The 16,913-nt window shown below is 43.7% G+C and overlaps 1 protein-coding gene across 3 annotated transcripts in view; it reads left to right on the plus strand.

Annotated features, from left to right (window-relative positions):
* The window catches only part of cacna1hb (calcium channel, voltage-dependent, T type, alpha 1H subunit b), a 132,008-nt gene that overhangs the window by 28,301 nt on the left and 86,794 nt on the right, over positions 1 to 16,913 (plus strand). For 2 of the 3 annotated variants that reach the window (XR_008570666.1, XM_054778857.1), the window contains exons 3-10: positions 2,262 to 2,356; positions 2,512 to 2,645; positions 3,017 to 3,114; positions 3,239 to 3,398; positions 6,343 to 6,655; positions 8,230 to 8,322; positions 8,575 to 9,130; positions 15,679 to 16,052. Coding sequence is in view for 2 of the 3 variants with exons in the window: in XM_054778857.1 (XP_054634832.1) it covers positions 2,262 to 2,356; positions 2,512 to 2,645; positions 3,017 to 3,114; positions 3,239 to 3,398; positions 6,343 to 6,655; positions 8,230 to 8,322; positions 8,575 to 9,130; positions 15,679 to 16,052 (1,823 nt within the window). In the remaining variant the exon portion in view is untranslated. Of the gene's footprint in view, positions 1 to 2,261; positions 2,357 to 2,511; positions 2,646 to 3,016; positions 3,115 to 3,238; positions 3,399 to 6,342; positions 6,656 to 8,229; positions 8,323 to 8,574; positions 9,131 to 15,678; positions 16,053 to 16,913 lie in introns of those variants that run through there. The other variant, XM_054778859.1, reaches the window with a different exon arrangement.

Consider the following 16,913-nt stretch of genomic DNA (forward strand, 5'->3'; position numbering starts at 1 on the left):
CTGGGTGGCCCTGGTACTGCGGGGGCGGGCTTGGTGTCCAGGGTCTTCTTTGCTGGGCTGCCTGCCTGGGGGGGCTGGTGGGTGGGGGTGGGGAAGGGTCCAGGTCGGGGGGGGCGGCCGGGGGGGGCGGCGTTGGTTGACCTCCGGGGTGGTGGGTGGGCGGGGTGCCGCATCCTGCGGGTGCCGGGCGCCTACTGCTGCTTGGGGGGCCCGTGTGCGGCTTGTGGCGCTGGCTCTCCCTCGCCTCCTTTGCCTCTGGGGGTGGGGCGGGATCTGCCCTGGGCCCTCCTGCTCGGCTGCCGCGTGGGGTCGTCCGGTGTGGGGCCTCTCCCCCTGGTGGGGGCGCGGGTGCTTGAGCCCAGCTGCCCCTGCGGAGCTATCTCCCCTGGGTGGGAGGGTAGGTTGGGGTGCCCCCTTTTTTTTTTTTTTTTTATTAATTACTTATTTTATTTTATTTTATTGATTTATGTGTGTGTTGTATGTGTGACACGTGGGAGCTGCTTGTTGTTGATTGGCGCTCCCGGCGTGGACGGGCTTCTTTCCGGTTGTGGGGGCGTCTCTGGGCCTGCCGGTGTGTGGCCCCCGGTACTCGCCTGCCTTTGTGGGGTGTGATCTCTCGCTGGTCTCAGGGCTTGGCTGTCCTCCGGCCCGCCGGCGCCCTGTCTTTGGCTGGGATTACCTCTCTTCGGCCCCTTGCTGGTCTTCCCGGGGCGGGAAGGGCTCTCTGGGCTGGCTCTTGGGGTGCTGATCTTTGTGCTGCCTGCCCCTGTGGGCCTGGTGGCCTTCTGGCGGCGGGGGCTCGGCCTGGCTATTTGGGGCGGGGCTCTCTGGGAGGTGGAGGGCGGCACCTTTCCTTTCATGCATTCTCAGTGACAATTACACGCCCACACATTCTTGCACCTTTATATATATGAAGTCTTCCCCACATACAGAAATACCTGTACATATGCACACTCACAGTACATACGTACTTCCCCACATTACTCACTGAGTTAACCAGGGTGTTGTTATGTTGTTGGTTTTATTACAGTGACGGTGATATCAGCAGTATGACTATAGTTTTTTTTACAATGATGTGCATTACAGTAATTATCATTCTGTTCACTATCATAGATAATCATTTCATGACTACTATTATGTGTGACTGTTTCAATGCAGTATTGTCATTGTGATCACTATCATAGTTCATCATTTCATGACTACTTTTATAGTAGTCATGAAATGCCCCCCCTCTTCTTCTCTGTCCCCTCCTGGTCCGGTCGCTTAAAAAAAAAAAAAAAAATGTAAAAAGTAGTAACAAAAAAATGAAGCTTGGCCAAGTTTCTACAGTTAGTCTTTAAAAAAGTTTTTAGGATGTGAAGTGAAACGTTTTATTTTTCGTTCAACAAAGCAGTCCGCTGTGAAGTGGTGGTAAACAGCGGGCTCATCAAGCACAGGGCGGTCAGAGGCTGTATCATGTCCTAGAGGAAGGAGGGTTTTTCCTTCATGATGTCACAAAATGCCGAAAAACTTGAAAAGCCAGCGCTTGAGCGCCTCCTCTCTTGAGAGTGGAGCAAACAAGTGAGGCAGATGATAGATTTTTCTCACATGTGATGCTCATACACATTTTACCAGGGGTGTCACAAAACACTCGGTTCACGAGACGAGATTATATACTTGAGATTGGGTCTACAAGAACGAGATGAGACACGATTTTAACATTACTTTTTAGAAAAGTACAATGAAAAATATTTAAAATATCTGACAATATATTGCAATTAGTTTAACTATTTTGATTTTTACTACAGTACAGGCCAAAGGGTTGGACACTCACAACACAACTAATGGTCCCAACCTCATTAATAAGGCAAGAAATTCCACTAAGTAACCCTGACAAGGCACACCTGTGAAGTGAAAACCATTTCAGGTGACTAGCTCATGAAGCTCATTACCAAGAACACCAAGGGTTTGCAGCACATCAAAAAGCTAAGTGTGGCTACTTTGAGGAATCTAAAACATAAAACATATTTAGAGTAATTCCACGTGTTCATTCATAGTTCTGACAATCTACAATGTAAATAGTCATGTAAATAAAGAAAACGCATTAAATGAGAAGGTTGTGTCCAAACTTTTGGCCTGTACTGTACGTTACACTCTTCTGCACTCAGCGTGTATGCTGGTCTAAAAAAACATCATGCAGTGTTTTTGACAAAATAATCAAGAGTTGGAGTGTGTTGTTGCTGATGGATATCGAACATGCGATGGTCCTTGACATTACATCACATGGTTTGAGCGTGTGAGCATCCTGGCCATCCTCCTCAACTGTGTGACTCTGGGAATGTTCCAGCCCTGTGACGACACACACTTCCTACTGCAGGTAAGACGCACACGCACACACAATGTGAAATGAGTAATTATGTTCCGCTGTGAGACTTTATTATTATTATCAAGGGGCCAAAGGCTTCTGGCTTCATTTATTTTTTCTCTCTTAATCAGTTTATACTAATCCTCTGTGTGCGTGTGTGTGTGTAGGTGCTGGATGACGGCATCTTTGTGTTCTTTGCCGGGGAAATGCTGGTCAAGATGGTGGCTCTGGGGGTCATAGGTCAGAAAGGTTACCTAGGAGACACATGGAACCGACTGGACTTCTTCATTGTTATCATCGGGTGAGTTTCTGACATGCTGACATTAAATACAAGCCAGAACTGTGTGTGTGTGTGTGTGTGTGTGTGTCTTTTGTGTGTGGCTTAGACACTTGTTTAATGCCAGTTAAATGTCAAGCGTGCATGTGTATATGTGTGCGTATGTGCTGTGCGCGTGTGTGTGTGTGTGTGTGTGTGTGTGTGTGTGTGTGTGTGTGTGTGAGAGCCTTGCAGAATGACAATGTCATCATGAAGTCGTGGGAGACGCAGGCCTCTGTGATTGATTATTAAAAGGCTACAAAGAATCCCAGGGATTGTGTCCCGTCCCCTGTGGCTGGTCTTTGCCAAGGTCAGCCCGAGCAGCCGCAGTGACCCAGCTCTTCCTCTTCCTGCAGGATGTTGGAGTACTCGCTGGACGGACACAACATCAGCCTGTCGGCCATTCGTACTGTTCGTGTTCTCCGCCCGCTGAGGGCCATCAACAGAGTTCCCAGTGAGTATCGTGGAAGTGAAACAATCCATTATTAGACACTGGTTTCTTTCCAAGTTGTTCCAATTCCAAAACAAATGTCCTCACAGGAAATCATGTCAAGTCATGTTTTGTGTGTTGTATGTAGGCATGCGCATCCTGGTGACCCTCCTCTTGGACACCCTCCCCATGCTGGGCAACGTGCTGGCGCTCTGCTTCTTTGTCTTCTTCATCTTCGGCATTGTTGGTGTGCAGCTGTGGGCGGGGCTGCTGAGGAACCGCTGCTTCATGGGGGAGGATGTCAAGATGTGAGTCAATTGTCATGACCCGGCACGTCCTGTTACTCAGAAGTGGTGATGTTAGCGCTCTAAAAAGAGCTCCCAAATGACTCTTCAGATTTGTAGCTTTATTTGTATGCTGAATGTACAAACTTCCCGGTGTCTGGTCAGTTCCACCGGGGGCACATTGAGGCGCTCCCAGGCCAGCTATGAGACATGATCTCTGCAGCGTGTCCTAGGTCTACCCCTTGAGGCTCCTCCCGGCTGGCTATGCCTGGGTCACCTCACTAGGGAGGCATCTGGACCAGATGTCCGAGCAACCTCAACTGGCTCCTCTCCCTGTAAAGGAGCAGTGGCTCTACTCTGAGCCTCTCCTGGATGGCCGAGCATCTCTTAGGGACGAGTTCAGATACTGCTTGTATCCCCAGTCTTGTTCTTTTGGTCACGACCCAAAGGTGAGGGTGGCAACATAGATGGACCGGTACAGCGACTGGATTACTACAGACACTGCGCCGATCCTTCTGTCAATGTCACGCGCTAACCGTCCCTCGCTTGTGAGGAAGATCTCTGGATACTTGAACTCCTCCACCTGGGGCAAGATCTCACTCCCAACCTGAAGGGTGCAATCCACCTTCCTCAGACTGTGAACTGTGGTCTCAGATTTGGAGTCTCATCCCAGAAGAGCACCCTTGTTTTCACATTCATTTTCAAAATTCACACATTCAAAATTACTTTATTCTTGTAAGATCCCGACTAGAGATGCTCTATTGTCTTTCTTACTGGTATCTGATATACACTAGGTCCCCAACTAACGAACACAATTGGTTCCAGACGACCATTCGCAAGTCGATTTGTTCGTAAGTCCAACAAAAGGTAATATTACCTTTTGTTCGTAAGTCGAACAAAAGGTAATGTTACCAATGATATAGGTACTACATGTACGTGTATACATATACAGTATATGTGTATGTATGTAAATATGAGTGGAAGTAGTAGTAATATTAAACAAGGATAATTAATGAATAAAACAATAATAATAAAAATGATATAATAATATGTAATGATAAATGTTATTTACCTTTGAAGAGGAGTGGTCGAGCATACGTCGTTGTGGTGGAGGAGGAGGAGTCCAAAAAAGGACAAATGGTCGTCATCGTTAGACTCTTCTAAAAGAGGTAGTGTTCTGTGGGTGGTGTAGAATTAAGCAGGCCTATTAACTCTTCATAAACTTTAATCACACGCTCTGTCCGGGTTGCATCATACAGCTACAATTCAGCTTTCCATTTCTCCTTTACACTCTCTCCCCACCTTCTTCCTCTACCTGTTGGTCCCATTAGCAGTGTCACAGTGCCCTCTACTGGTCAAGCATGTAGCAGTATAAATATGGAGTTACTACAAGGCAAAATACATGAAAATATAGACCAGTCAGCTTGCGTTCGTATCTCCGATGTCGGATGTCACAAAGCACTTTGTTACCAATACAGCAGAGGTGTCCAAAGTGCGGCCCGGTGACCATTTGCGGCCCGCAGCTTGTTTTGTATTGCCAACAGCAACAATGGGGGAAAAAGAGCAAAAAGGTGCAATGTAATGAGAAAAAGCTGAAATGTGATACTACTAATTAGGAATAAAATGCAAATTTTGCCTTTAAATACACACAAAGCAAATACATCAATATGGCCCCCACATCCTTTGACTTTTCCATATGTGGCCCTTGTTCAAAAACGTTTGGACACCCCTGCAGTACAGAAATTCGCCGATACCGATGTAGTATTATCGTTCAGCAAATCGTTAAAGACAACAATATCAACTACTACCGATATCATACAGCACTTTGTGACCAATACAGATATCAGCTGATACTGTTACGATATTGTATCGGATCTGACTGTACTTGATACGGATATCAAACAAATACAGATGTACCAATATTGTCCAACACTTCATTACCGCTACCGATATCGACTAGTACTAATATATTGATATTGCACAGCATTTCCTTACTTATAGTGATATCAAGTGATACTAATACACAAACATCCTCCAGCACCTCATTGCCAATGCTGATATCAACCAATACTGATCCAGGGAGCAGCTCTTAAGTCAAACTAATGAATGAACACATGATGCTTCCTGGATGTATTTCGGATGTATTTCGCAAATAAACATTGTTTTCGCAAAATAAGACAAGTACAACAAAATGCAATACAAGTTATAGAAAAAGTGCATTACAACTTTATTCTCGTAAGATTGCAACTTGATCCTGATAACTTATCACATGCCAACCGCGTATTTTCCTAATCAGTATGGCCCTAAATGGTATATAATCTGGTATTAGTCATTAATTAAATAAGCTGTACTTCTTCCTACTCCTTTTTGGACATGTAATACTTATTCATAAGTTCATTCGTATGAAATAACCACATAAAACAACTTTTTTTTTACTTTTAAAATTGTGATTAGGCTTCCAAAGCAAATGGTGTCGAGAGTGAATCTCATCGTGTGGACACACTGGTCTCGCTGAGACGTTCTTCATTTGCTTCCACTGCACTCAAACGGCTTTTCTTCACAACGTGTGCGGGTGTGCATACGCCTCTACACCATAAATGATTGATTAGTCATCTTTTGTACATATTCGTCTCTCCACATTGCCTCTTTTTTGCTCCGAAATGCTTATAACTGATCTGGTATGCTAAAAACCACTGGGACTTTTACTTTTTTGTGTGTACTTAAAGCAGTCCGCGAGTATTTTGCATGTTTTTTCATCGCCAACCAAAAACAGGGCAGATCATTAATCAGGCTAACAAGTATTGCTGATGTGGCGTGTTTCTCGCTGTGTTGTTCGTCCTCCATGAACATTGTCTATTTTTAATCAGCACTACATGGGGGAAAAGAGCTGCCATCTCTGAATAGCATCCACCGTTTCTCTTTGGAATGAGACACAAGGTGTCTGAAAGTTGATGACCTTGTCTTCCAGGAGATACAACGTCTCCTTCCTGAGCGTTTACTACCGCCCGGGCGGCACAGACGACCACCCCTTCATCTGCTCCACCGAGAGAGACAACGGCATGCTCCGCTGCTCCGACGTGCCCCGCCGACGGGTGGGCGGGATTTCCTGCTTCCTGGGTGCCGAGGAGGGGCGGCAGGAGAGGGCGCCGGGGGCAGGAAGCGTGGTGCCGTGTGTGAACTGGTACCAGTACTACAACGAGTGTCGCGCTGGCGAGACCAACCCTCACAAAGGAGCCATTAACTTTGATAACATTGGATATGCGTGGATTGCCATTTTTCAGGTCAATCATTCATTTTGATGACATTTCTTAGATCCTTTAACATGCTCAAGGATACTGTAGGATACTGTATTGTGTTAGAGTCGGTGATGGTCACAATAGTCGAGCGTTGAAACCAAAAATGCTGCCAACATTGGTGGGCGTTTCTTCTCTCTCTGCGCTTTTTATGATGTTCTTTTTCACTTCCATGGTGATGTGGCAACAGTTGAGTGTAGGGACCAGAAATGCGGCCAACATTGGTGGGTGTTTCTCCTCTCTATGCTTTTTATGATCTTCTCTTTCACTTTCATGGTGATTTTCAACAGTCGAGTGTTGAGACTAGAAGTACGGCCAATACTGGTGGGCATTTCTCCTCTCTTGAGGCTTTTTATGATGTTTTTTTCCCACGCTATGGTGAAGAGAAGAGTATTCCGTACCGTAAGTTCTCGTTGCAGCGCTACACTTTCAACTTCCTTACGAGAGCGCTTTTGCAACACAGACTGCAAAACACTTCGTCCTTGTCAGCGACAGACAAAGAGGAATGATAACAACTGTCACATTGACATGTTTGTCTGTTCTCCTTGTTCAATCGGTACCAAATTTGTTGCACATCCTCCGGGTAGTGACACACAAGTGTGTAAAGTTTGAGCAAGAAACATGGCCACCATCCACCAAAACAACTTTGCAGGGGCTATTCATCCAATTGTGATAAAACTTTCAGCGAGTCTTCAGATCATGTGTTTTCACATTTCCAGTAGGGGGAGACACAAAACCTTTAACAACCAGCTAAGTTGACGTATGTGCCACAAACGCCAAGAATATTGAACACATTTATTATGCGAAAGTGACTTTATAATGATAATATTGTGTTGATGAGCACATGGCGACATGGCTCATGTGGTAGAGTGGTCGTCTCCCAACCTAAAGGTTGCGGGTTTGATCCACCGTCCCCTCGTGTTTGTGTCAGTGTCCTTGAGCAGGATACTGAACTCCCAGTTGCTCCTGATGCTGCGTCATCAGTCGGTAAATATGCTAACAGTGTCAAAGTGAAAGACCATTTAAATGTCATCTCCCAACCTTGTTGAGGAGCTCAAAGGCTCGCCTCTGATGCATGCCTAGCTATTTGTGTATTTGCCCAGCACTTTGTGAAATAGCAGGCTTTGCTCCACATCTTAAAATTCATCAATCAGCTTATTACGTTTGATCATTTTGTGTTTCTTCAGCAAATAGGCTAACCTAGCACTGGGTGACCAAATGTCCCTTTTTCCCAGTCTTTTTCTGACTTTAGAGGGCACATTTTTCCTGACATGACATTAAAAATATTATGTTACATTCCAAAACTTTTTTGACCACAGGTTCCTGTGTCGTTCTGTTATTGAAATCATTTTCTTGCCGCTTTTTGAACATTATTCCTTTTGGAATTTGTGTCTTTGGTTATAGATAGTATTTTGTAGTATCACAATTTTTTATCTCTAAAAGCAGCTAAAATAGATTGTATTTGTAGCTTGGACACTTTGTACTAACATTGCTGTGTGTGTGTGTGTGTGTGTGTGTGTGTGTGTGTGTGTGTGTGCGCGTGCGTGCGTGCGTTCTTGCAGGTAATTACTCTGGAAGGCTGGGTAGACATCATGTATTACGTAATGGATGCCCACTCTTTCTACAACTTTATCTACTTCATCTTCCTCATTATAGTAAGTACACGCGCACACACACACACACATACACACCATGTTAAACCTCGAGAGACATACATACACACCTTGATACTTGAGACTCCGAGCAGAAATGTCTTAATGCACATCAAGTGCTGTATCTCACAGGCTGGACTAAAAGGATCTCTTATGTGGCGTAACCTTACTCCTGATTCTGAATGTTAAGAGAGAGATCGTGTTGCATATGCTGTGAAAGCATCCAGGTGTGATCGCACGTCTTGTCACATCCAGGTAGGATCCTTCTTTATGATCAACCTGTGCCTGGTTGTCATAGCAACCCAGTTTTCCGAGACCAAGCAACGGGAGCACGCCTTAATGAAATCAGAGCAGCGCGCCCGCCAGCTCCACCAGTCTGCTTCCACGCTGGCCAGTGACAGCCAACCGGGCAGCTGCTATGAGGAAATGATCCGCTACCTGGCCCATTTGGGCCGTAAGGCGTGGCGCCGCCTGACCCGCTTCTTGGCCCGTGCCACCATATGCCTGCGCTGTACAGGCATGTGCCGACAGGACCGGGGAGTCAGCCCCAGAGGGGTCGGAGTCGGGGAGATGAACGGGCTGGCCCATCGGCATTCGGGTCACACCCCTGTCGACCTGTCGAGCCTTCATCAGCTGTACCACCAGCGCCACCCACTACAACCGGAGCGTGGGCTCAGTTGCGGAGGGAATGGATTTAATTACCCAGTCATCTCTCCACTCGTCAGTCACCTGGATGCAAAGGGTCAGGATCATAAGAGGATTGTTGCCATGGACACCAACAACAGGCTGCCACAGCTGGTGCTGGAACACGGTGAGAAGTCTCAATATACGCATTTGAATGCATGAGAAGATATCATTTATTGTCATAACATAGAAATACATACACTTGACGCTGGTTGACTTCCAAGTTGTTCTCAATCCAAAATGATTCTTTTACAGTTGAATTCAAAGTGTCAAAGTGTGGCTGTCGTAGAACCTTTATTAACTCCACAGTCAATGTTTTAGGTCACATTTTAACATTTTTCCAACGGTCATAAAAGTGGAAAAATAAGTTAACCACTGTTTAGTTAAATGCAAAAACAATAAAGCTGTGTTAAGGGGAACTGGCATAACGCAACACCTATTTATCTCATACCAGTTTAAAAATATGTTAGCTATTCCTAATAGTAATGCTTTATTACCTGTTATGCAGGTGTAAAAATATGTTAGGCACTATTCATATGAATGTGTAGAAACAATAAAACTCAATTAAATTAATAGCAATACGTCAAAATGCGATATTAATACAGTCAAACCTCTGTTTTTGTATGATTCGGTTTTTGTCCAAATTTTGCCTCTGTTTACGTGCACTGCCCTGGTTTTTGTGTACAATATTGAAATGGAGTGCCCTGTGCGTTGCTGACTCACTCACCATGCCTTTTTTTATTGCGTGTGACTGCTAAATAACTCGCCATAGGGCCCTTGGATAATTTTGGGGAGCTGATTTCGAACATATTATTTTTGGTAATATGCTCACTCCCCCTAAAAATGCCAAAAAGTATATACAAACAATTTCTAATCTGCCTTCTGTAGGCTAGATTTGCAGCTGTGAAAGCCAGATTCCTGCTGAAACTGCTCATTTGGCATTGGGTCAGTGGTCCATTGAACTAGGTGGCATTCTATCTTGTTGAGCTTCACTTCTCTTGGCGGTCTTAGTGCAGTTGTCATACGGCAGGATTTCACCAAGACGTAAAAGTGATGGAAAAAAGGTATCAGAGAAGATTGAATGTCATTATGATAGCAGACTGCTGGAGTTTGATACGTGAATGTACGGATGCTGAACACTTGAAAAGAAGGAAGCTGTTACCATAAAATTATTCATCCATCCATTTTTTATTCCGCTTATCCTAATTAGGGGGTATGCTGGAGCCTATTCCAGCTGACTTTGCGCGAGTGGCGGGGTACTGGACTGGTCGGCAGTCAATGGCAGGGCACATATAGACAAACAAGCATTCACACTCACATTCATACCTATGGACAATTTAGAGTCTCCAATTAACCTAACATGCACGTTTTTGGAATGTGGGAGGAAACCGGAGTACCCGGAGAAAACCCACACACACACGGAGAGAACATGCAAACTCCACACAGAAATGCTCAAGCGGAGATCCAAACCCAGGTCTTCCTGACCTTCTGCCTGTGTGGCCAACATGCTAACCACATGGCCACCGTGCGGCCACCATAAAATTATGTTCTAAGTAATTTTATTTCCTCCTCTGTGCTTGATTTATGCCATATCCATCACTTAGTACCTGCTTTTGTCTTCACAGCTTCACATTAATTTATGCATTCAGCGTGCAACAATAAAAAGATAAAAAGATAAGATCCATTACGACAAAGCCAATGTCATTTATGAAATCTGCGCCCTCCGATTAGCTAAAAAGTACAGTTTTTTTGTTGTTGTTGTTTCTGCAACCTCATCAAATTTTGTCGACCTGTGTAATTGATTAGCATTGTTTTCTGCATCTAAAACTACAATTATACTCTATGAAATGTATTTATTGTTTGTATTTTTGGGGGTCTGGAATGGATAAAGTGGATTTACATGATTTGCTCTTGGAAAAATTACCTCAGTTTTTGTGCGTTTCGGTTTTCATCTGACCTTTTCGAAAGAATTCATGGGGGAAAAAAAGAGGCACCACTGTCTTATGTTCTGTCATATTTTGCGAGCCACTAAAACAATTCTACTCAATGTTAGGCAGGTGTTAAAAGCTGATAAGATAGCAGGTGTAAACACCTTGTCAGTTATTATAATTGGCTACAAAGCTAAGTACCAGTGAACAAACATTGCACTACAGCATGAGGAGGGACATCGTCCCGTTGAAGGTATTATTGTCACACACTGTCATCTTACCAAAAGAGGCTTTATTTGAGGCTTTGCAGTATATATTGGAATAATAATGGTATAAAATAAACTTTATAGTCTAGATTTAAAATGCAATGTTAATATAATTGCTTAAAGTGTACAAACGTTTACAATTTAAAATCTTCATTGAAAAAAATGTATGTTTTTTGTAAACATTAAAGACAATTTGGAGTTTTCTTTATGTATAGTGTGCGTGTTTTTGTGTAAAGACAATTTTGTCTTCATTGAACATCATATACGTGTTTTCATAAAGACGGTCTTTTCTTAAAGACCAAGGACAATTTAAAGTTTAATGTATGCACTTCTGATACAAATGTTGAGAGCAGTTGAAAAATGTCAAGAATGTACATTTTGCACTGTTGGATGTTGAGAAGGTTCTAAGTAGAGCTTCAAAATGCAAAAAGAAGAAATGGAAGTGAGACAAAAAATGTTAAGAGTAAGCATGAAATAGGCTGTTCAAAAGCTGATCAAAAGTTAAAAACCACAGCTGAAAAAAAACAAACCCCTAAAATAGAAATAAAATGTAGGAAAAAGGAGTGAGTGATGAGTAGCTGTGTCATTCTCGTTAATGAAGTGAAAAATGGGTTTGGTCCTGCTAGATGCCAGTGTTTCCAGGAGGCTAGTGGCAATGTTGCTCCAGGTGCTGAAGATGGCTTCATGGAGGGCATCCACTGTCTGGAACTCATGTCCATTTTTGTAAACTTCCCTTGCCATCCATCCCCAAATGTTCTCCATTGGATTTAGATGCAGGATGGCCCTTTTGGACCATTCCTTTGTGAAGTGCAGCGTTGTCCTGTTGAAAAAGCCACTCGTTACCACATAGAGGGATGCCCTGCACAACCTGAAGCTCCATTGTTCCAGTGAAGGATCATGATGGTGCCCCCTCAACTCTGTCGTGTGGAAAACATCACAGGTGGGATCCCCTGGTCATGCCAGTAATGGTGGAAGATCAGGACCGTCGAGGGAGAAGAAAACTTTCTTCCACCATTCAATGTCCCATGTTTGGTACTCTTCTGCAAATTCCAAACGCCCAAATGAAGATGTTTTTCTTCATAAAAGCCTTCTCTGGCAGATGGTGTCTGATGGTAATTGGACTGCACTTGGCACCAGTAACAACCTTCATTCGGGCTGAGGATGGTCCCGTGTTTTGACGGACAGCCAATGGGATCCTCCGGTGACATTTTTTGGGGTCTACCACTTGACTTTTTTTGTTACATGAGCTTCAGGATGTTTGAAGAAGTTTGAAATGACTGTCTTACTGCGTCCAATGTCAGGCCATGCTTACATAGCTCAACAACCCACCGTGTTCAAAGAGAGAAAGCTTTTTTGTCTTTGTCATCAAGAGATCAAGACAGTGTGAATACCTGACACTAAATCACATTCAATCCACATTTTTGCCAACATTTTGCCTTTTAAAGGCTGTGCCCTTCAACTTTTCATGAACAGCCTATTTCACTGTAATGCTTCTTTACAATAAATTGCTTTTTTGTCTCACTCCCATTTCTTCTTTTTGCATTTTGGTGCTCTACTTAGTGCAGAATGTACATTTTTGCCATTTTTCAACTGCTCTTAACATTTTGAGCAGGTTTGTCTGTGTTTTTGTACAGACAATTTAAAATCACGGACAATTTGGAGAGCAGTATATAAACATAGTATGTGTTTTTTTGAAGACAATAGTCTTCAATCAAACCAGCGTACGTGTTCACAATTGACAATCTTCATCAAATGCAGCGCAAGTCTTTTTGTAAACGTCAAAAACATTGAGTTATCGATGAGCTGACGTTTTTCTGGACTCTTCCATCAAATGACGACTAGCACGACTGCAGTATCAGTTTTACATAAAACTAGGGATGCTCTGATCGATGGGCCACCAATCAATACCAGCCTATTTCCTTGAAAAATCATGTGATTGGCATATGCCAATCAACGCAGATCACAAAAGCTGATCACCTGTGGCTCGAACTATTGCATGCTGCAGCCATCCCTGCATGCAGTGTATTGTCTTGGGTAGCATCCTCCTCCCACTTTAGTTGACACTGCGCAGGTGTGCCAAAACAGAAACAATCAAGTCTTACCTGCTAACACATGCCATGAAAAATATCTGCCGGAGGCAGCACGTTAAAAAGCTTTAATTTAATACGGCATTTGAAGAACAAACCCTTAACGGAGTATGGTGAGTTTTCCCGGCTCACAGTGTGATCATCTGTCAAATTGGCAGCTAATGCATCCTAAATGCTGCACAACACCGCCCGTATGTGCGTGACAGTCTGTGCATATAACCCAAAAATAATCTCAGCGATGGAAGACACCAGGTTCACCGACTGCTCTGTCAGTTGGAGCCCACCTATGTGCTACCTGGAAGTCCTGCTAGAGCTCCACCAATGTACTCCATCTCACATCCAACATCTCCTTAAAGAAGGCGTCTCATCCTCTAGGTTCCACCAGTGATATATGTTCTCTTGAAAAAGTAAGTCAAATAGTATGGGTGCAACCAGAAATTCTGGACCCCATGAAAAAAAAATCCCTCCCTCTTTTTATTAATTAATGACTAACTTTATTAGTAATTACCTGTTTTTTCCCCTTGGCAGTCAGGGGACCTTGGAATTGTCCTGACTTTTCCCCTTTCTATGGCACCCCTGGCCGATAGCACTCATCATAAATCCATCCATCCGTTTTCTGTGCCACTTAACCTCTCTCGAGTCACGGGTACGCTGGATCCTATCCCAGCTGACTTCGGGCGAGAGGCGGGGTACACCCTCCACTGGTCGCCAGGCAATCGCAGGCCACAGTGAGGCCCTCATCATAAATCAATTGAAAATTTCACTCATGGATGATCTGTATCGTAATCGGCAGCATAAAACCCTGATCAGAGCATCCCTACATAAAATGCATCCAATTTGTCTACAATGCACTAAGAAATGATAATTGTAGCACTAACAAGCCAGTCGAAGTGTTTCAATGCGCTGGGCACGTGTTCATTATAATTGATGTCTGCAGGCAGGAAGTTTCTTTGCAGCCCACATTACGTACAGTTACACATCACAGAGCGACTTGATTGGATTTACCGCCTCACTCCTCAGTGGTCGTGATGACGACGGGGGGAACCGCTCGTGTCAGATTACTGTTTTTATGTCATAGATGTGTTTTTTCTTCTTTTCCCCAAGCGGCTCGCTAATGATTGTGCACAAATCTTCTTCCCACTCCCCCCAACACACACACACACACACACACACACACACACACACACACATCCTTCTTGTAATAAAGTGAAACCCCGCCCCCTCTTGCACAAAGCATCCCAACAGCAGCTTCAGTGTTATTGACTTTTTTTATTCCACCAGAAATTAAATGAAAATGCGTGAACAAAGATTGGAAGGAGGTCACCACAACTCATAAAAAAGTGCAGTCAGTGATCTTCAGCTAGGTGTACACAATGTAGAGTATTCAATATACTGTAATTGAGTATTTTACTTTTTAAATGATCATACTGCAAATGACTATAATACCATATAATACCACTATCTTAATATAGTAATGAAATGCTTTTATATACATCAAACATTTTCAATGAACGTAGAGTATTAAAGAAATCTCCTGTATGTGTTTTCAGAAGGCAATGTTGAGTTTTCAGGAAGCCGAGCATACATGTTTTTGTAAACATCAAACACAATTTTGAGCGTTAGATTAATTTAACATGCTGCACTGTGGCCTAACGGTTAGCATGTTGGCCACACAGTCACGAGATCGGGAAGATCTGGGTTTGAATGTCCGTTGGGCATTGCTGTGTGGAGTTTGCATGTTCGTGCGTGGGTTTTCTCTGCGTACTCCATTTTCCTCTCACATTCCAAAAACATGCATGTCAGGTTAATTAGCGACTCTAAATTGTCCAATGTGAGTGTGAATGCTTGTTTGTCTATATGTGCCCTGCCATTGGCTGGCGACCAGTCTAGGGTGTACCCCGCCTCTCTCCCGAAGTCAGTTGGGATAGGCTCCAGCATACCCGCGACCCTAGTGAGGATAACCGGCATAGAAAATAAATGGGTGGATTAATTTAACATTCGTTTTGTGTAAACATCAAATATTATTTAGATTCTTTCATGAACGAGTGCGCATGCTTTTTGTAAACATTGTTGTGTTTTTTTTGTAAAGACAATTTAGAATAATTAATGAACTTCGGTATGTTTTTCAGTGGAAACAGTAAAAACAGCATGTGTGTTTGTACAGACAATCTGGAGTCTTCAACTAACCTAATGTGCGTGTTTTTGTAAAGACAGTTTAGAGTGTTTTAGAGTGCAAGTGTTTTTGTTGTGTTGTAGTATTCAATGAACCTAGCATATGGGTTTTTGAAAACAGTTACCATGAAGTCTAATTGTCATCCCCTACGGCATGCATTAGTGTAGGCTGCAGAGAGTACAGTAGTGACGAGTAAATCCTTCATACCTCTTCATGCTCAGGCGGATGTGTCGCCCATCCGGCGCTACTGTTGCCGGGCGAGGTGCCCATGGAGTCCTCGGCGCCGTGTCCGTACTGCAGCTACTACAACCAACGGTGTGACCCCGAAAATGTCAATGAGGGGCCCGATGACCGTCAGCACGGCCACAGCAGCTCACTGGCCTGCAAAAGCCCGGAGCCTTGCGGCAGTAGCAGCCCCCACCTGGGCGAGGGGCTTGTGGCTCGCGACACGGGGAGGAGGCGGCTGTGTGAGCATTGCTGGGCCGAACTCAGAACCAAACTGGAACTGATTGTGGGCAGCCGATACTTCAATAGGGGGATCATGATTGCTATTCTTATCAACACGCTGTCCATGGGCATTGAGTATCATGAACAGGTATGTTTTTATTGTAGCTGTGTGTGTGCGCGTGTGTGTGCGGTGTTGTGGGCGGGCCTCTTGCAGGTCCTACTGGACTGTAGTTTGATTGAAAATGGACGTGTTAATGACAGCAAGCATACCCATGTCAATAAACACACCCTCCAATCAACATTTCCTGCATGACACATGGGATCGTGTGCGTGTGCGTGTGTGTGTGTGTGTGTGCGTGCGTGCGCGCGTGTCAGATGATGGAGGAACTCATAAGACCTGAAGTGTTAATTAAAGTGTGACCCTGGGACACATGAGAGAGTAAAATTGCAGTAGAGGAAGAAGAAGGAAGGTTGATGATTTGTTGAGGGAGGGAAGATTGCCTTTTTGCCCTATTTGCTGTATGATTTATAAACGAGCGATAGAAACATAGTATCGAGACACAGCTTTTAATCAATGAATTAATCAATCAGAGGTTGGATGAGAAGGTTGAATTCTTAATTCTTCATTGCAGGCAAGATATTTTTCTGCTTGTGGGAAGACTTTTGAGGAAGGCCCTTTTCTGTTTCAGTGCACAAGACAAGGTCCATAAAGTCATGTTTGGGGGAGTTTGGTGTGGAGGAACAAGCTGCAATGCAAAAACTGAAATCTAACCAAGATTAAATAAATATATAAAGATACTTATTTTTAGTATCATATTTTTTCTTCCCACACTAGACCAATTTGCTTATCTTAATATGTACTCAAATGTGAGATGCTATATACTGAAAAAAATATAATTAGTTAATACAAATAGTTTACATTTTCACAACATTTTTTTAAATAATTGTAATCTTTTATAATTTTATAAGATTCACAGCGACAGTATATGCAAACAACTTTGGTCTTGTT

Source organism: Dunckerocampus dactyliophorus, chromosome 6 (assembly GCF_027744805.1).
Source record: "Dunckerocampus dactyliophorus isolate RoL2022-P2 chromosome 6, RoL_Ddac_1.1, whole genome shotgun sequence".
Classification (NCBI taxonomy): domain Eukaryota; kingdom Metazoa; phylum Chordata; class Actinopteri; order Syngnathiformes; family Syngnathidae; genus Dunckerocampus; species Dunckerocampus dactyliophorus.